A 19,139-nucleotide genomic window follows, 5' to 3' on the forward strand; every position below is an offset into this window, starting at 1 on the left:
ATTTGTAAAACTCGCTAGCGAGAATTTGTAAAACTCGCTAGCGAGATTTTTCTGAAACTCGCTAGCGAGATTTTTGTGAAACTCGCTAGCGAGAAATTAATTTTTTAGAACTCGCTAGCGAGATATTGGTGAAACTCGCTAGCGAGAATTTGAACCATGTCGTTTCGTCGTTATGATCCTTTAATCTGTATTTGAACTAGTTTCCAAAACTTAATCGACTTTTGGCAGTAATGGCTTTCCATATTTCGGAATCATGGTGACGTACTGCAGCTTAATATACACTGCGACTGACGTAATTTGCATTCTATTATGGCCTGCACGAACTTGGCTGAAATTGTGATCGTTCTCGTAGCTGGTTTAAGCTGCTACGTTATTAAAGTAAAAATTATGGTCCTTGGATTACTCATAGCCACCATGTTATCTCGAAGTTTCTTTCTGAAAAGTACAATCCCTGTAAACAAGTACAATCCCGACGCTCAGGCCGTCCTAAACAATAAAACGCCATTACTCATAGGTCATAGCTCATAGCGATAGTCGATATCTCTGTTTTCTCAGTGTCTGTTTATGTCCGTAGTAATATGATATCACATTACGACGGAATATATTCGTCTATGGTTAAGACGAAGATTTGCTATCCTGAAATATACTGTCGCTATGAAACTAGATCTATGAGTTTGCTGTTTGAACGGTTCGTAAACAGAAGTAAGTTTAAGATTCATAATTTAGTTTCTATTGTATTATTTTATTGATGGTAGGCACGTTTTTATCGATACTTAAAGGTTCCAGAGTTATCATTCTTTAAATACTGACTGACCTACGCAACGTTAGGTTAAATTTCTGGATTTCTCGCGATACAGTTAACTCTCGCAGCGATATTTGCAATTGCATCTTTCATTTACCGGACAAAAATCGCGTAGAAATGCTACTGGAAATTTCCGGTATATCGGCAGCATTGAGACAATTCTCGGGCCGTTCATATTCGAGACATTCTTTGCCCAGAAATATCTCAATGGAATCGTATTTAATGGTGCAATATTATCGGTAATATTTATAGCAACCATGAACCATCTTGCTGCTGTGGCTCAAAGGCGATGTCCAGATGTAATGTAAACAAAGACTTTGTTCATTACATTTTCAACTGTTGTTTTTGAAATACGACGAACTGTCTGTGTGACTCGCACAATATTGCTTTCCTATCGGTTCAAATTAATATGAACTAGAGCCGAGCGGAGAAAATTTTGAACATGGGAAATTTAGTCGCACAAATCCTGTTTGTGATGTATGCAAAAAAACATCTGTAAAAAAATAGCGCTGCAAACTTATTAGGCAGATGTACATCGAGGACGCGGATTTAAAAGACGTCCAGAAAATGAGGTGCCGTGAAATATTGGTTACATGAATACTAGTAGCGCAGAGTCATCTGTTCATCCTGATCGCGGTCGCAGCGGCGAGATATCTGTAACTTTTCATCGTAACGAAATATTCATGATCTAATTCACTTTGCGACAACGCAAAAATTGTTACAGCAAATAACGCAGGTGTAAAGTAGCCTTTATAGCCTTTGTAGCCTGCATTGAGATAGCTTGTTGCATTTCCAATAGTTGCACGTGATTTGCATTGTGAAATCACGCTCAGATTCCGGTTTTGACAGGTATAATGGCCACTCCAGTGTGTTATGAGATCAGCAGGGATGATCAGTAACTGCACGTGACCAGTTTGGTCGCAAATATATCCTTTCTGGTCAGCGGACAAGCATACTACCAAAACTTTTTTCCAATACAGATCAAACTGGAATCAACGACTTGATTGGAAATACAGTAACGGAAAAATCTCAATCCTGTTTCATCCAGACTATGTCGATTTCTGGAACGAGTTCTGAGAAGCCGAAAGCAAAATATCAACGTATTTCGGATGAAATCTCAGACGTCGACGAAGAAACTACAAATTTGAATGCTGACTTGCTTACATTTCGTTCAATCGACGAAATTCTGGATGAAACAGGATTGAGATTTTTTCATTGGAAAGTTTTCCTGTTGATGTGCGTTCAACTTATGGCAAATGCGATTGAATATTCCATTTTATCCATTGTACTTCCGAGTCTAAAATCAGATTGGAAAATGTCTCCAATCATGGCCGGAGTATTGACTCTCTCGATGTCTGTCGGTATGCTGGTAGGATCACCTTTTTGGGCGTGGCTGTCGGACAAATACGGCAGAAAGTGCTCATTTATCGGGAGTGGAATGTTCATACTTGTCTTCGCATTGATGAGCGCGTTTTCAACGAACTACTACTGGCTTTGGATAAGCCTTTTCTTTGTCGGATTCGGAGTTACGACTGTAGATCTGAGTTATGTTGTAATAGTGGAATTCTTCCCGCTGAAATATCGAAATATGTTTTCAGTATTAACCACGCTGTTCTGGACATTGGGATTTCTACTTTCGGCTGTTGTTTCAATGAAGCTTTCGGTGATCGGTTATCATTGGGCTCTGGCTACCGTGTGTTTTCCGACTGCAATTTTTCTTATCGGTATGATATTTCTCCCGGACACTCCCTATTATCACCTTGCAGCTGGGAACGAGCAGAAAGCTTTGAACATTCTACAAGATTTGGCGCCTGAAATGGATTTCAGCGACACAAGACTTCGGAAACACAATCCCCAGACACAGAGGGCAGATTTCACACAGCTATTTCGATCAGGTTATTGGAAAATCACAATATGCGCTTGTATCGCCTATTTTGGAACCCTGGTGACGTATGACGGTTTAATATACACCGCGTCTGACGTTGCAGGCAGTCAAAATTCAACATCTTCAACGAATGGCACGCGAAACAGTGAAAATATGCATTCCATTATGGCCTGGATGAACTTGCCTGAGATTGTGATCGTTTTCATAACTGGTTTAAGTTGCTACGTTTTTAGAGTAAAAATTTTAACCCTAATTATTATAGTCTTGGCAATTTTATCACAGATTATCGCTTTGTTTGTCGTAAACCATAGAATGCCATTACTCATAGCCACAATGTTATCTCGAAGTTTCCTCGCGACAAACACGTGTCTAATGTCGTTATTCGCATCGCTGGTTTACCCGACAGAAAATCGTAGCATTGGAGTTGGAGCTTGTGTGTGTGTTGGAAGCATTGGGACAATTCTAGGACCGTTCATCTTCGAGACATTCTTTGCCCAAAAATACCTCAACGGAATTGTATTTAATCTTGTGATATTATCGGTGACAATTATAGCAACTGTCTTGCTGCCGTCGCAAAGCGCCACCTTAAGCTAAGATACATTGGTCAAATTTATATGCGTAGTTTGAAACAATTTTTATTAATGTGCGTGTCCACACCAGCTGACGAAGTTTTTGAGATTAGAGTTGAAGTTTTCAACTGGTAAATTCAAGATATTAGTTTGAAAGATTTGGAAACACACTATACGATTTCTACACGACTATATATCCATAATACTTTATACTTTAGCTTATCTTTTCGAAAGTGGTGAAAATGGAACCATTGGGCAAATTTAAACGGTTTTTACAAAGTTTGTCGATTTCCACAGCGAGCCCAGAGAAGTCGATTGCAAGTCAAAACAACGAAGTCCGTGCAAAATACCAATAAATCAAGATTTCAGATGATTGCACCGAATTGTATTTAGGCTTTTGATATTATTGGGGTCATATATAGCAACTGTCTTCCTATATAACCAAATCTCGTAAATCAGATTTTCCGATGATGTCAATGATAAAGCTTTTGAGAGCATCGGTAAATAACGTAACACAGTCTGTAAATAATCATGTAAATAGAACAACTCTTGATAGCAATCCCGTTCAACGAAATTCAAACTTAAAGCCGCCTGATTTTAATATATAAAATTTAAAGGGGCTTAAAGTGGCAAACTTAAATATAAATAGTCTTTTAAAACATATTGATGAAATTCGCTTTCTGCTGTTTGATAATCCGTTTGATATCTTGGCTACTAATGAAACTAGATTATATTCCTCAATCCCGGATTCGGAAATGTATGTTAATAATTACAACCTTCTCCGTTTTGATCGAAATAGATTTGGGGGTGGTGTGCCTTTTTAAATAAAGAAAGATATATAAAGGTTCATCTAAGAGAAAAGATCTAGTCCCTGATAATCTAGAAATGCTGTGGCTTGAGATTACTAGACAACACAGTAAGCCTTAATAGCTACTTAGTATCGACCACCTAATAGACCTTTTTTATCATGACGTCAGACGCGGAAAGTTTGATGTTACATGAAATTGATTGGTTCCACAAAACTATCGAGCCAATCGAACTTCATGTAACATTAGACATTCCGCGTTTGACGTCATTATTAAAAAGGTCCATTGTGAACTCGATAGATTTACTGATTTGAATTGTTTCTTTTTAAATGCGATACAGGAAATAAGGAGCTAATTTTGGTTGGAGATTTAAACTGCGACATCAGCAAACCAGTTACTGATTCACAAACTCGGCAGCTGCAATCTATAAGCACTTTATATCAAGTAACGTAAGTTATATGCATGTCTTGCTCCTTTCGCAAAGCTCCACCTTAATTAAGTTACATAACAAGGACCATTGTCGGAGACTGGGGTTAATTGGGTATTGATTTAGCATAATGCAATTAAGACGCGCCAATCATAAGTGAGACGATATAATCTAATATATATATATACAAGGGACGAGGGGGAAAGTAAAGTGTTCTGAGGGAGATGAGGGAGTGATGAGAATGTGACTTGTGATTGTGATTAGTATTGAAATAAATTGTAGAAAAGTGACTTTTAGTGGACTACATTCCTTTGGGAGGCAGGAAATTCACTAAACGTGGCACCTCCGACACGGGATACGAGCTTAATATGGATTTAGAGACGGCGAAAAACTCGCTCGAAACGAAGCTAACATTGCTTCAATTAAACGTGAAAAGAACCGAAGCTACACTTCAAAGTGAGCAACCTGATGCCATCGAGAGGCACTGTAAGGCTCTCAAAGCAATCGTCGACGCCGTAGAGGATTGTCGAAGAACAGTTGAAGAGCAGAAAATCATAGAGAAAGAAACACTAGAAAATATTGGCGAATGGAATATCGAGATCAACGAGAGACTTGCCGAAGCGGACAACGACGTTAAACGTATGAAAGAATGGCTCGAAAGCCGTCAACGTGACGAAAAAACGAGAGAACGCGAGGAAGAAATTAAACACGAGACGAAATTACACGAGACAAGGATGAAGTTCCAAACCGAGTTACAAACAGCGAAGTCCCAGCAAAACGAGCAAGGGGAAGCCGAGACTAAAGCTTCACATGTCAACGAGACAACTACGGGCATACAGGCAAGATTACCAAAGTTAGTGATAGCAGAGTTCGACGGTTCGTACACGGATTGGCTAAGATTTTGGGGACAATTTGAAGAAATCGTGGACAAAACCAGCGTTGCGGGCATCACAAAGTTAGCGTACCTACGGGGTTTGTTGTGTAAAAAAGTACGCAAAGGTATTGAAGCGTTGCCCTTTACATCTGAGGGTTACAATCGGGCGAAAAGTATACTAAAGAGTACCTATGGGAAGGAATCGGAAGTGATAAAGGCATACACAAAGGAGATAATGGATTTACCTCATATTTCCAACGTCAACGTGAAGAGAATACATGAGTTTAGCGAGAAACTAATGAACTGCGTTCAATCACTTCAGACTTTGGGTAAATTGCAGCAAGTTGAAGGGAATGTCGCGATGACGCTCGACAAACTACCGGCTATACGGGGCGATCTTGTACGTACAGATCAAGGTTGGGAGAACTGGGGCTATGATAAACTAGCAGAAGCTTTGCGCCAGTGGACGAGAAGGAATCCTATCGACAAAGCGGCGGACGAGCCAGAATACAGACGCCGCGAACGTACTAGCAAATTCTACCATGCACGCCAAAACAAGGGATGTGTTTATTGTGATGACGCCAATCACAAGTCCGGGGGGTGTACGAAAGTGACGTCGGCGAACGAGCGAAGACAGATCCTAGCCAAGCGTCATCTGTGCTTTAATTGTACCGGTGCGTCACATCGTGCGTCTGACTGCCCAAGTAAATCGAAGTGTTTCAACTGCGAAAAGCGCCACCATACATCGATATGCGACCAAAACGAAGAGAACCGAGAAAGGGTCTGACTACATCACGGGCGTTCTTTGAGGGCGCCCGCAGTAACTTTGCAACGCGGATAAATGCTATTAGCGATCTTTTCGGTCAGCACGCATTCATTATAATTGCGGTAATTGCGGGAACTTTAAAATATTGCGGGAAATATTTAAATATTTACCGGTTCGACGATCGAGGGAATTTAGGCAGGTATAAATATAAATATAGGCATAAATATGGCAAGCGCACGGTTACAAAACATAGTAAACGAAGAAATAAGTTTTCTGCAAGGCGCTTTGAAGGATTTTAAGGTGATTGGATCCTACTGTTACGGGTTTACTGACGATAATTATGAAGATATTATCGAAAAATACCTGTCCATTAGCTCTACTTGCTTCGTCACAAAAGAAGCACATTTTAAAGATAAAGGTCATAAACGATTCTCAAATACAGGTATGTACAAGTACTTCTCTATAGCTTTATTGGCGAAAATATTGAGCTTCAAATCTGAGCCCCTAATGTGAGGAGTATAGCCAGGGGCGCCGGAACCACGGTGTAGGTGCTCCCCCCACCCTGCCCTTTGTTGTTCTTTATTTGAGGAGAGGTGGTATTCTAACTATTGAAAGTGCCCTTTTTCGAGATGCCCCCCCCCCCTGCGCTAGATGATGATGACACGTGAACATATATCAAACCTGACCAAAGTGAACAAAATTATATGTTGTTTAATTATAATTCATACACAATATTATTTTTCATATTCAATATGGCAAAATACAAGGTGCAAAGGTGAATAACACTCTGAAAGTATACAGTCTTTTTATGAAAATGTATTGCAAAATACTTCTAGAAAATCTCATCTTTGAACACAACGGAGGGAAAGTGCCAATCTCAATGTTCGGAAAACCATTTACCATAATGGGGACAGAAACTCGTCATTGTGTACACGGCTCTGAAAAGGTAAGATAAGTAAAATTAAGCTACAGTAAGTAAATTTCATTATCACTTCTACAAAATCTAGGCATTAGTATTACAGTTAATTCCAATCACATTTACGTACCTTTCGCCTTGGGTATTTTGTAGGATGCACGAGGTAGTTGGAAAAGAAAACCAGAAAACGAGCACAATTATGCAAGAAATCGCCGGATTATGATACAGGGAACGCGTAAACTAAACTGCCCGGCCATGATTCAAGTACGGCAAATCAAAGTATTCAATGACTTCGAACTTCCCAACAACATCTCGTCTTCTACCCAAATCAGAATCGCCAAGCAAAAAATGGTTGAGACACTAAAAGAAAAGCTGAAAAGCGACGATGTTTTGAATACATCTTTCCGGTATTATATCAAGATTCCCGTTTGTAAAGATCACTGTGGACATCCTGTAGGCGAAGATGCATGCGTGAATCAAATCGTCGATAAGAGAATAATTGCTAGGATCTACGAATTGGTAAAAAAAAATGTTACTAGCATCAAGGAAATAAAAAGATGTCTTGACGAATTTGTGTTGAAGGAGTTATTTTCTGGTGTTCCTGGTAACAGGTTGCCAAAAAAGACCAATCGAAAATACTATCCAAGTTCCAAAGACCTAAGGACTCACGTTGGGAAAGCAATTGCGTCTCAAAAAATATTGTGATCTGAATGTCTTATCCGGAAAATACCAAACTGGAAGATATCTTCGCCCACAGCAAACTACCTCCTACGACCAGAAGACGGTAAACCGAATTTCTTTGGAAATATTGTGTCTTTAAAAAACAGCAGCAACTTCTTATTTGTACATCAAGAAGAATGGCAACGAAAATTATTGCTAAAGTATGGGAGTGATCTCGCTCTACTGGATGCGACGTATAAAACAACAAAATACGCCATGCCGTTATTCTTTTTATGTGTCCACACAAATGTTGGATACAAAGTCGTAGCGGAGTTCATGTGTCAGCACGAAGATGAAGTTTCGATATCAGAAGCCTTGGGGGTTTTGCAGCAATGGAACCCACAGTGGAATCCAAAGTACTTCATGGTGGATTTCTCGACGGCTGAGATTGGAGCAATAGAAGCGCAATTTCCAGGAGTGATTGCATACATCTGCGATTTTCATCGTCAACAGGCAATACGACGTTGGAGCAGGACGGGACGAAATGGCCTTGATGAAAACGAACAGGAGTTTCTTCAAAACGCCATGACGAGAATTGGTTGCGCGCCAACGCAAAGTGAATACGAAGAGGCATTGTCTCAGTTTCGTCAGTCAAATGTCTACAAAACAAAAGAAAGTGTTAGAAACTATATCGAAAAAACATGGATACCTTGCGCATTTCGATGGTGTCATGCATTCCGAAAGTCTCAAGTGCTGAATATCGTCAACACCAATAATGGGGTAGAGTCGTTGAATCGGCTATTTAAATATGACTATTTACCCAGATCTATTGACAAGTCGTTGTATGGCATCGTCGTGTTAATTGTCACATCGTTTCTTCCCGAGACATACCAAGCGTACCGAAGTGCGAACTTGCGATTGAGTGGATCATACAGGAAATACAACACAATGGTTCCCGAGTATCTGGAAAACCGTCCAACAAATTTTGTAAAGCACTGCCTGAAGACGAAGATGGCTGCACAAGAATTTTGCGAAGATGATATCACTTGTGTGAATCACGAGAAGGGTGAATTCGTGGTAAAAAGCGCTACCAGCAAGACGGTAAAATATCTTGTCGAACTCGCAATACCAAGATGTGCATGTGAGAGCTGGAGGCGAACCAACTATCCGTGCAAGCACTTCTTTGCAATTTTCAACTTCTTTTCCAGCTGGCAATTTGATAATTTACCGCCAGACTACCGCAACAGCGTGTTTATCACACTCGATAATGATAACGTGCTGATCAACCCAGAAATCTCTACGGATCGTCACCCCCCACAACCTCGTTTAAGCAGCAACTGGCTGACAGACACCAACATTGAAACAGCAGCGCCAATCAGGCTCGAAACAGAAAAACACATCAACGCCACATCCACGTCATTATCTGAGTCGCTACGATGTGATAAACTAAAGCAGACATTTCGAGAAAAACTATCGGCACTTCAAAATATCTCCTACTTACTCGATAATGAGAACCTGAACCTATTGGAAAATGCAATTGCCATCGTCGACGATCTTCGAGTAAAACTTCAGAGCGCATCTCCAAAAGAGAATGGTCTTCTTTTGCGGGGAAGCCCTGAAAAGAAGAAGTTAAAAATCACAAGCACTGATTACCACAAAGTTTTCCACAAAAAACTATCTCTCAGACGAAAAAGAAAGAAAACAGTAGATACTTCATCAGAATTCTGTTTAAAAAATAAGGCTTTGAAGAAGGTCAGTTATTAAAGAGTTATTGAAGATTGATATGCACTTTTTTGTTTTCACCTTACGGAAAAATATACCTGAAATGCTGCTTAATGTATTTTAAATAAAAATTTTCATTTTAAAGGATCATGTTGCAGAGGAAAAACCCTTCGTTGATCTTACTGTGGATGTGCTTGATGATAATGATTGTTCTGATAATAATTCAGAACTGAACACATCAAAGACAGACAAGTAAGTACTGAATAATTGACAGCATTTGTTGATTATCAATGAGCAATCCCAAATTTAGATAACTGTAATTTCTAGGTAATCACTTTATGCAATCTGAAATGAAAAATAGAAAATTCCTCTTTTAGGTGTGCTTCTCAGATGGTTACCAATGATCATCAAAGTGTAAATCAAAATGATGAATCACAAACCTATGACACTAATGAACATGGTCCCTATGCTCCATATGAGCGTATCATCTATGCATGCAAAAGCAACCAATTTGAAAAGGACAGTCGGATGTTGGAATATGGGCCTTCGACACTAAATCTTTCTGACTTGTGTACTCTAATTCCACCAAATAAATATAACAGCAGCTTCAAAACCCTAGCAAAAGTGGACAATAAAGATTTTGTTTGTGGCTGGCTTGTAGACAAGGTAATAGTAAGCACGAACATAGAGAAAAGTGCATATATGTACACACAGTATTTTTACTTCATTAATTAATATATCATATATTAACTTATGTGTTGTTTCCTAACAGCATATAGTGGTATACTTCATATTTCCAGATTTATTTTCTCCTATTTTTTCTCTGCATATAGGTCATTGAAGCATTTTTGTGGAAGCTACGTTGTTCACACCCAGAAACCTTTTATGCAGATGCAACTCTATGTCAATTGGTACAACGACAGGCAAGCACTAGGAGACTATGGATAGGTGAACACTTTGGGTCTGTGAAGAAAATTTTCATTCCAATGAACCTTGGTGGAATGCACTGGACATACGGTATAACTCATTAGACATTCAGTTGTGCCAAGCTATTATCTAAGGCATACGGTATTAAAGAGATAATGTGCTGCTGCATGTCTGCATTTGTGGTGGTTAGTACTGTATGATGGAAATATATGTTTTGTCTTCTCACTTTTTTATTATGCATTAAATTTTAGGCTATTGACAAGGAGAAATCTGTTAGATTGTATATTGATCCTATGAGTGGCCCTAGAACAATAACAGGATCGCTTAAGTTGCTGATTGACAACATATGGTAAATTTCTTGATTGCATGCCAAGCAGTCCAAAAAGAATGTATGTATTATGTAAACTAATTAAATTTTCTAGCACTATTGTGGATATAAAAACTGGCTGGAAAACTAAAGAATGGATATGTATTGAACCAAAGCATTTTCTTCAGACAGACAGTTATAACTGTGGTGTTCTTATTTGTCTTGTAAGTATATTATAGTTTGTAGGTTTCTCTAATTTTGCATTAATGGTATATGAAATAAATGAACCAGATATAGTGCATTCAAGTCTTTCGATAATAGCCACTGAATATACACTGACCATTAACAAGGTCACAATCATGATTTTTCTCACATATACTCTATGGCTTGTATATAATAATAATCTCTAGCTGGCTCAAATTGCAATAGCTGGACTACTTATATTATGTTTAAACACATTTCTAATCTGACACTCTAGTTTGCACATTGTATAACCAAAGGAGAAGCACTTGATCAGCCATTCAATGTCGAGATAGAAAGGCAGAAGCTTGCCTCATCCCTTTTCGGCAGTTGTTATGAAGACATTAATCAGTAAGTACCATGTTGAAGTTCCATTGACTGTGAAGCAACACAATGATCCAACAATTAAGATTGGTACACAAAATGAGTCACAATTCACTGTAGAAATACTCCTTAAATATTCATATACTAAAAGTAACAAAATCTGATTCTATATTTCATTTGTTTGTGTATAATGCTTGTTTCCATATAGAAGGGATGATTCATGCTGCAAAATTTGCAAGGATGATGGGGGAGAAGATTGGCTTGGTTGTGATGCTTGCCGCCAATTCTTCCATGCTAGCTGTCTCAACCTAAACTATGGTGAAGCACTACAGGATATGTTTTACTGTCCTTAAGGAAAATTGAAAATTCCTGCCAGGTTTTTAGGAATTTGGAGAATGACTTAAAATAAAATAGTTTGGTAAAAAAGAGATATATTAATGTTTACTGTATATACTAAGGGAATACTTTGTATATATTAATTCTACTGCAAGAAGGATATTAAACGACAAAGATATTTTAATAGCACTTTGACTTTGAGGATTGTAATTAAAAAACATTCCATGCACACATTGCGTAAACGAAAATATTGGCAAGTGGCAACCCTACCTTTTCATAGGTTGTCGAGGAGACCTTTCCACAACAGACACTCTATCTTTGAAGGTAATCCAGAAAACAGCGCTGGTAAACCCAAATTATCCAAGAGTGGTATTTTAAATTTATGGATTAATGCGTTGCAGAGCAGAGCTTAAAATAACCTAAATGACCCTAATCAACCCTTAGTTCATAATACCGTTTTACATCAAGTATCTCGTGGTATTCAAATATATCCGCGTTGCAAAGTTACTGCGGGCGCCCTCAAAGAACGCCCGTGATGTAGTCAGACCCACCGAGAAAAGCTTTTGTCTGCGAACGTAAGTGGTGAAGGATTATTCCCCTTAGTTCTGGTCAAGGTTAATGGGATTACCGTGAGAGCACTAATTGACTCTGGCGCCGGGAGTTCCTACGCTTCCGCCAAGTTGATTGATTTATTGCACCTGAAACCTTGCGAAGTAAAGACGAAACGTGTTGACATGTTAATGGGATCGTGTGTCGAAAGATTTCAAACTTATGAGACGGTGATGACATCTGTTGATAACAATTTCCAGATGGATGTAAAATTAACCAAGGTAAATAAAGATAAACTATTAACGATAGACAATCCTAATTACGAGGCGATAATCGCGCGCTATTCACACCTTAGCGGCGTAAAAATGAACGACGACGACAAAAAAGCCAGCTTACCGGTCCACGTAGTGTTGAGTGGGGGAGAATACGCTCGGATCAAGACTGAAACGAAGCCTCACGTCGGGAAAGAGGGTGAACCGATCGCAGAATACACTAGACTGGGCTGGTTCATAATGTCACCAGGAGAGGAATTCGACAAAAATACTATGCTTATGACTCAAACTAGCCAGACAGACTACGAGGAACTCTGCCGTCTAGACGTACTCGGGTTAGCTGACGTTCCAACACACGATCAAGGAACGGTGTACTCCGAATTTAAAGAGCAATTAACGAGAGATCCAGCGGGATGGTACGTAACGGGGCTGCCTTGGCGAGGAAATCATGCAACCTTGCCAAACAACAAACAAGGAAGTCTACGTCGTCTGAACCACCTCACGAAGCGACTGCACCAAAACGGCCTTACCACTGAGTACGACTCCATCATCCGAGAGCAACTGAACGAGGGGATTGTTGAGAAAGCACCGGAAGTCCCTAGCAACAAGGAATTCTACATTCCACATAAGGCGGTAGTTAAAGAGAGTGCGGAGAGTACCAAAATGAGAATAGTGTACGACGCCTCCGCGAAAGCCAAACCTGATGCCCCATCCCTCAACGAGTGTTTGAACCCCGGTCCCCCCCTCCAGAACAAACTTTGGGACGTTTTGGTCCAACAACGCGCTTACCCAGTCGTAGTAGCCGCTGACATTCGAAAGGCGTTTCTGCAGATTCGGATTCGAGAAAACGAACGTGATTGCCTCCGTTTCCATTGGCAGAAAGAACCACACTTAGAGATCGAAGTTCTACGTTTCACAAGAGCATTGTTTGGGCTGATCTCGTCGCCATTTCTTCTCGCCGGAGTGCTCGAAAGCCATTTTGACGCCTGGGAAGGGAAATACCCGGACCTGATACGAGAGTTGCGGCGCAGTTTATACGTTGATGATCTGCTGACCGGGGGCCAAACTGTACTGCAGGCTCGTACGCGAAAGGAAAAGGCCATTGAAGTCCTGGACGATGCCACTTTCCAATTACACAAGTGGCACTCGAACGTTGAAGAGTTAGAGAGAGACGGTGATCGGTCCCAAAATCATGACGAACAATCGTTTGCGAAACAACAATTTGGAGTGCAACCTGGTGAAACGAAGATGCTTGGTTTGAAATGGAATAAAGTCGAGGATACCCTGTCGATCAATTTTCCTGAAGATGAACATCCCGTGACCAGACGCGGTATTCTCGGCAAACTCGCAAAGATCTATGACCCCCTCGGTCTGGTGTCACCACTTACACTAGAAGGGAAGCTGGTGTACAGAGCAGCCTGCGAGTCGAAGACGCCGTGGGATGCCAAACTTAATGACAAACTGACTCAGCGTTGGAAGAAGTGGGAGCGAATCACCCCCAAGATGGAGACGACACCGCGGGCGATTGTAGACCATAGAGAACCGGTGGATGAGCTAGAACTTCACGCGTTTGGAGACGCCTCTACACAAGGAGTAGGCGCCGCTGTCTACTCAATCGTGAGACAAAAGTCGGGAGTTACGCAACGACTTGTAGCTGGGAAGGGTCGACTCGCTAAGCAAGGGCTCACTATCCCTCGGTTGGAATTGGTCGCAGCACACATGGCCACCAACCTTGTGACGAACGTGGGCAGCGCCTTACAAGGACTTCCGAAGCCCAGAGTACTCGGATGGTTAGACAGCTCAGTTGCCCTACATTGGATCCGCGGTAACGGACAATATAAACAGCTTGTGGCAAATAGAGTCGCCAAGATCCAACTTCATTCAGAAATCGAGTGGCGATACGTGCCTACCCATGACAACCCTGCCGACCTAGCCAGCCGCGGAGGGACAGTGACCACACCGTTGTGGTGGACTGGGCCCGAGTGGCTACAAGACCACGATCGTTGGCCAACCAACCCAATTACCGAAGCTTCAGCAGATTCAGAGGCTGAAGCCAAGATCATCAAAGAAGTCTTGTGTGTCGCACGAGTAGAAGATATGAAGACGGACGACTTCGATGACCTTCTCAAAAGACGAGATTTACGACGCGTCCTGAGAACCGGTGCGTGGATTCTACGGTTTGTTCGCAATTGTCGAAGCAAGCAAAAGCAACGCGGTCCGTTGACAACTCCAGAAGTGAGCGAGATGAAGACTTGGTGGATCAAACGTGTCCAACTCCAAGACAGTTCAACACCACATCACGAGCAAACCAAAGTCGCCCTCAACCTGCAGAAAAACGTCGACGGTGTGCTCGAGTGTCGGGGAAGAATACAAGGGAAGTACCCGACGTATCTACCTTCTGACGCGCCGTTTACGAGGAAGTTGGTGCAGAGAGTGCACCTCGAGACACTGCATGGTGGCGTTGGGTTAACTATGGCCGCAGTGAGAGAGGATTACTGGGTTCCAAAGCTCAGACGGTTGGTAAAGTCTATCCAAAGAGATTGTTGGGGTTGCAAGCGGTCCAGAGCAACGGCCTTCGCAACACCCCCTCCTGGTCAGCTTCCAGAAGACCGAACCACCGGAGAAACAGCCTTCGAAGTCGTGGGAACTGATTTCGCAGGGCCAATACGGTATCGAAAAGCTGCGAAGCGAGAGGGAAAGGCCTATCTGGTCATTTTCTCTTGCAGTTTGTCGAGAGCTATCCACCTAGAAGTCATTCCTAATCTTGAAACGACAACCTTTATCCCGTGCTTGAAACGGCTAGTGGCTCGGAAGGGTCGACCTCGAGTTATCTACTCAGACAACGGTCGGACATTTGTGAAAGCGGCGAAGTGGTTGGTTCAAGCGGTTGAAGACGAACGCCTCCACAGCCACCTAGAAGAGTGTAGCATCACGTGGAAATTTAACCTGTCAAGAGCACCCTGGTGGGGCGGGCAGTTCGAGAGACTGATAGGTATAGTGAAGAAGGCAATGCACAAGACGATCGGGGGAGCAACGCTCACTTGGCAAGAGTTAAGCGAAGTCATGTTAGATATCGAGACCCAGATAAATAGACGCCCTCTGAGCTACGTGGAAGATGACGTTGAGCTCCAAACTCTTACCCCGTCTACCTTCCTATTTCAAAGGTCGAATCAACTACCCGAACAAGAGCCCTGGCGAAAAGAAGAGAAATCCCTACGAAAGCGGGCCAAGTTTTTGATCACTTGCAAGGAGAACCTATGGAATCGCTGGCGGAGAGAGTATCTCACTGCGCTTAGAGAGAGACATAATTTGACACACCAGACAACGAAGTTCAAAGTCTCGGTAGGGGACGTGGTCATAGTAAAGAGTGACGACAAAAACAGAGGAAATTGGCCTTTGGCTATTGTACAACGAGTCTTTCCGGGGAAAGACGGAATCATTCGCGCAGTTAAACTGAAGACAGCTAAAGGAACACTCGAGAGACCGGTCCAGCATCTTTACCCCATGGAGCTTGCAAGCGAGAGCGTTAAACCAGAAGCAAACACACTGAATCCAGATGCTAAACCTTTCCGACCGAAGCGAAAAGCTGCTGAAAAAGCTGATGAACAAATTAGGAAGATCGCAGAGTTTGAACGAAAACTATTTTAAGACTAAAGACATCCCTGACATTATTGACATTTTTCTATATATTCATTGTTATGTTCTATTAAAGTCTCCTTCATAACATGTATCTCCCATATAGGAGCTACATGGGGGGAGTGTGTCGGAGACTGGGGTTAATTGGGTATTGATTTAGCATAATGCAATTAAGACGCGCCAATCATAAGTGAGACGATATAATCTAATATATATATATACAAGGGACGAGGGGGAAAGTAAAGTGTTCTGAGGGAGATGAGGGAGTGATGAGAATGTGACTTGTGATTGTGATTAGTATTGAAATAAATTGTAGAAAAGTGACTTTTAGTGGACTACATTCCTTTGGGAGGCAGGAAATTCACTAAACCATAATAAAGAAATAATTTTGAGGAAAGAAACTGGGTAATTTGCTAGTTTTTATTAGCTATTTGATAGTGATAGAAAATCCGACACTAAAAAGCGCATTGAGTAATTTTAAAGACAGTATAACCCAGGGCTTTTTTTATTGCGTCCTTCGAAACAAACTGTAATGACTGACATGTCAGAAGGACAGTGGCGTAGCCAGCAACGATAATTGGGGGGCGAATATTCATATATTCATGTTAACAGACTGTAAAGACAATTGATTTGAAAATAAATTAATCCTGCGTATCACGAATATATGAATATGTGCCCCCCCAATTATCGTGCTGGCTACGCCACTGCAGAAGGATGAAACTCGCTGACTGTATTCAATAAAGCACGTTGTGCCCGACATTAGATGCATATTAATGTATGTATGTATGTGTGTATGTATGTATGTATGTAAAGTCTTTATTAAAATTAGAATGTTGCATAAAGGAGTCACAACAAACGTGGGACTTTACATTCCATAAATTGGGATAATACAGGCGTAAACGACCAATCAGAATTTTTTCTGCTATCAATTAGCCTAGAGCCAGTGTTTGTATTTATGGACCAGCAGTTGTGACAATTAAACATAACAATTTGTATGCAAATACACCTTCACAGTCAACCGTCACTGGTCAAGCGCGTATCATCCCTAACATTCCCCACATATTTGTGTTCTCGCGGTAATGCAAGTCATCATACCAGCAAAAATATTATTTAATACAGTTCTAACTGAAAGCAAGCAAGGATTGAAAATGGAACAATGGGTCAAATTGAAATGTTTTTTAGAATGTTTTTTCACAGCGGATTTTGAAAAGTCGAAAGCAAGTGTAAACGGCGACAATGGTGTCCAAGCAGAATACATAGGAATCCCAGACGAGATCTCATACGATGACAAAAAAACTACATACATGAATGTTGATTTTCTAAAATCTCGTTCAATCGACGAAATTTTGGATGAAACAGGATTGAGATTTTTTCATTGGAAAGTTTTCCTCTTAATTTGCCTTCAGCATATGGTAGACGCACTTGGAACTTCCATTTTATCCGTGATACTTCCGAGTCTGAAATCAGATTGGGATATGTCTTCAATCATGGCTGGGGTATTGACACTCTCGATATCTGTCGGAATGATGGCAGGTTTTACGTTTTGGGGTTGGGTGTCGGACAAATACGGGAGAAAATGTTCACTTATTGGCAGTACGACGTTCATACTCGTTTTCTCATTTGTGGGTGCGTTTTCAGCGAACTATCACTGGCTTTGGATAAGCCTATTCTTTGTCGGCTTCGGGGTGGCGATTATAGATGTAGGTTACATTGTGATAGTGGAGTTTTTCCCGCCGAAACATGGAACTATGTTTTCTGTATTAACTACAATCTTTTGGAGTGTAGGATTTCTATTTTCGGCTGTCGTTTCAATGGAGATTTCGGTGATCGGTTATCATTGGGCCCTGGCTACTGTGTGTTTTCCGACAGCAATTGTCCTTATCGGTCTGATATGTCTCCCAGAGACTCCCTATTATCGCCTTGCAGCTGGGGACGAGCAGAAAGCTTTGAACATTTTACAAGATTTGGCGCCTGAAATGGATTTCAGCGACACAACACTTCGGAAACACAGTCCTGAGACACAGAGAGCAGATTTCACACAGCTATTTCGATCAGGTTATTGGAAAATAACAATATGCGCCTGTATCGCGTGCTTCGGAACCCTGATGATGTATGACGGTTTAATATACACCGCGTCTGACGTTGCAGGCAGTAAAAAATTTACATCTTCAAAGACTGGTACACGAAACCGCGATAAGATGTATTCCATTATGACCTGGATGAACTTGCCTGAGATTATGATCGTTTTCATAACTGGTTTAAGTTGCTACGTTTTCAAAATAAAAATCTTAACCCTGATTATTATAGTCTTGGCACTTTTATCACAGATTATCGCTTTGTTTGTCGTAAACCATAGAATGCCATTACTTATAGCCACAATGTTATCTCGAGGTTTCCTTGTGACAAACACATGTCTAATGCCGTTGTATACATCGCTGGTTTACCCGACAGAAAATCGTAGCATTGGAGTTGGAGTTTGTGCGTGTGTTGGAAGCATTGGGACAATTCTAGGACCGTTCATCTTCGAGACATTCTTTGCCCAAAAGTATCTCAACGGAATTGTATTTAATCTTGTGATATTATCGGTGACAATTATAGCAACTGTCTTGCTGCCGTCGCAAAGCGCCACCCTAAGCTAAGTTACATTGGTCAAATTTATATGCGTATTGTTTGAAAATTTTTTATTACTCCGCCTGCGTATGCGCAGCGGAGTCTTAAAATGCCATGGTCTTTTTTCCTTTTCGTCGTAGCATAGGCGGCCCAGAACTGATCTCACTGACCTCGCGCGACGCCTATGTTGTCTGAACAGTTTTATATTATGTCTTATGACAAGGTAGGCAACTCTCACGCCAAATAAGCCAAAAACGCACGACAGTTAACCCAAACACCTTCACAAAACCGCAAATATTTCATAAAAATATGGCGAATAAGAAAAAAAAAGTACAACACATTAAACTTGAATAATTTTACTACATTTATACTATATTTTTAGCATTCAAATGGATTCCTATGCATGTATAAAACGTGAATGTTTTTATGGTTTCTGGCAAATATATTTCAAAACCTATGCTGGGGACACCTTGCCTATACCTTCGTCATATTTTTAAATTGAGAATAGAAA

At 41.0% G+C, this 19,139-nt stretch overlaps 5 protein-coding genes across 5 annotated transcripts; all 5 read left to right on the top strand.

Annotated features, from left to right (window-relative positions):
* Nucleotides 1-621: 621 nt before the first annotated feature.
* LOC114537478 (synaptic vesicle 2-related protein-like) lies at nucleotides 622-4,580 on the top strand. The gene is made up of 2 exons (XM_028558511.1): nucleotides 622-702; nucleotides 1,652-4,580. The coding sequence occupies exon 2, from the start codon at nucleotides 1,854-1,856 to the stop codon at nucleotides 3,279-3,281; it is 1,428 nt and encodes a 475-aa protein (XP_028414312.1). The 5' UTR covers nucleotides 622-702; nucleotides 1,652-1,853; the 3' UTR covers nucleotides 3,282-4,580.
* A 277-nt stretch (nucleotides 4,581-4,857) lies between these two features.
* LOC114537496 lies at nucleotides 4,858-6,150 on the top strand. The gene has a single exon (XM_028558536.1). The coding sequence runs from the start codon at nucleotides 4,858-4,860 to the stop codon at nucleotides 6,148-6,150; it is 1,293 nt and encodes a 430-aa protein (XP_028414337.1).
* A 1,605-nt stretch (nucleotides 6,151-7,755) lies between these two features.
* LOC114537497 lies at nucleotides 7,756-11,817 on the top strand. Its single transcript, XM_028558537.1, has 11 exons — nucleotides 7,756-7,829; nucleotides 7,873-8,084; nucleotides 8,430-9,457; nucleotides 9,573-9,679; nucleotides 9,805-10,093; nucleotides 10,261-10,444; nucleotides 10,505-10,539; nucleotides 10,606-10,703; nucleotides 10,777-10,885; nucleotides 11,140-11,252; nucleotides 11,434-11,817. The coding sequence occupies exons 1-11, from the start codon at nucleotides 7,756-7,758 to the stop codon at nucleotides 11,576-11,578; spliced, it is 2,394 nt and encodes a 797-aa protein (XP_028414338.1). The 3' UTR covers nucleotides 11,579-11,817.
* A 658-nt stretch (nucleotides 11,818-12,475) lies between these two features.
* LOC114537499 lies at nucleotides 12,476-16,030 on the top strand. Its single transcript, XM_028558538.1, has one exon. It carries the CDS (start codon nucleotides 12,476-12,478, stop codon nucleotides 16,028-16,030), a length of 3,555 nt encoding a protein of 1,184 aa, XP_028414339.1.
* A 1,376-nt stretch (nucleotides 16,031-17,406) lies between these two features.
* Nucleotides 17,407-18,657, top strand: LOC114537500 (synaptic vesicle 2-related protein-like). The gene has a single exon (XM_028558539.1). The coding sequence runs from the start codon at nucleotides 17,428-17,430 to the stop codon at nucleotides 18,655-18,657; it is 1,230 nt and encodes a 409-aa protein (XP_028414340.1). The 5' UTR covers nucleotides 17,407-17,427.
* Nucleotides 18,658-19,139: the final 482 nt, after the last annotated feature.

This window comes from Dendronephthya gigantea, unplaced genomic scaffold (genome assembly GCF_004324835.1).
Source record: "Dendronephthya gigantea isolate DGI-Jeju-01 unplaced genomic scaffold, DenGig_1.0 000158F, whole genome shotgun sequence".
NCBI classification, from domain to species: Eukaryota; Metazoa; Cnidaria; class Anthozoa; order Malacalcyonacea; family Nephtheidae; genus Dendronephthya; species Dendronephthya gigantea.

What these genes read in the sequence shown, in the direction of transcription:
- LOC114537478 (XM_028558511.1), top strand. Translation starts at nt 1,854, where the DNA reads ATGTCGATTTCTGGAACGAGTTCTGAGAAGCCGAAAGCAAAATATCAA.
- LOC114537496 (XM_028558536.1), top strand. Translation starts at nt 4,858, where the DNA reads ATGGATTTAGAGACGGCGAAAAACTCGCTCGAAACGAAGCTAACATTG.
- LOC114537497 (XM_028558537.1), top strand. Translation starts at nt 7,756, where the DNA reads ATGTCTTATCCGGAAAATACCAAACTGGAAGATATCTTCGCCCACAGC. An exon ending in AAAATAAGGCTTTGAAGAAG is followed by an intron (nt 9,458 to 9,572) that starts GTCAGTTATTAA and finishes TTCATTTTAAAG; the next exon opens with GATCATGTTGCAGAGGAAAA. An exon ending in TTGCTGATTGACAACATATG is followed by an intron (nt 10,704 to 10,776) that starts GTAAATTTCTTG and finishes TAAATTTTCTAG; the next exon opens with CACTATTGTGGATATAAAAA.
- LOC114537499 (XM_028558538.1), top strand. Translation starts at nt 12,476, where the DNA reads ATGAACGACGACGACAAAAAAGCCAGCTTACCGGTCCACGTAGTGTTG.
- LOC114537500 (XM_028558539.1), top strand. Translation starts at nt 17,428, where the DNA reads ATGGTAGACGCACTTGGAACTTCCATTTTATCCGTGATACTTCCGAGT.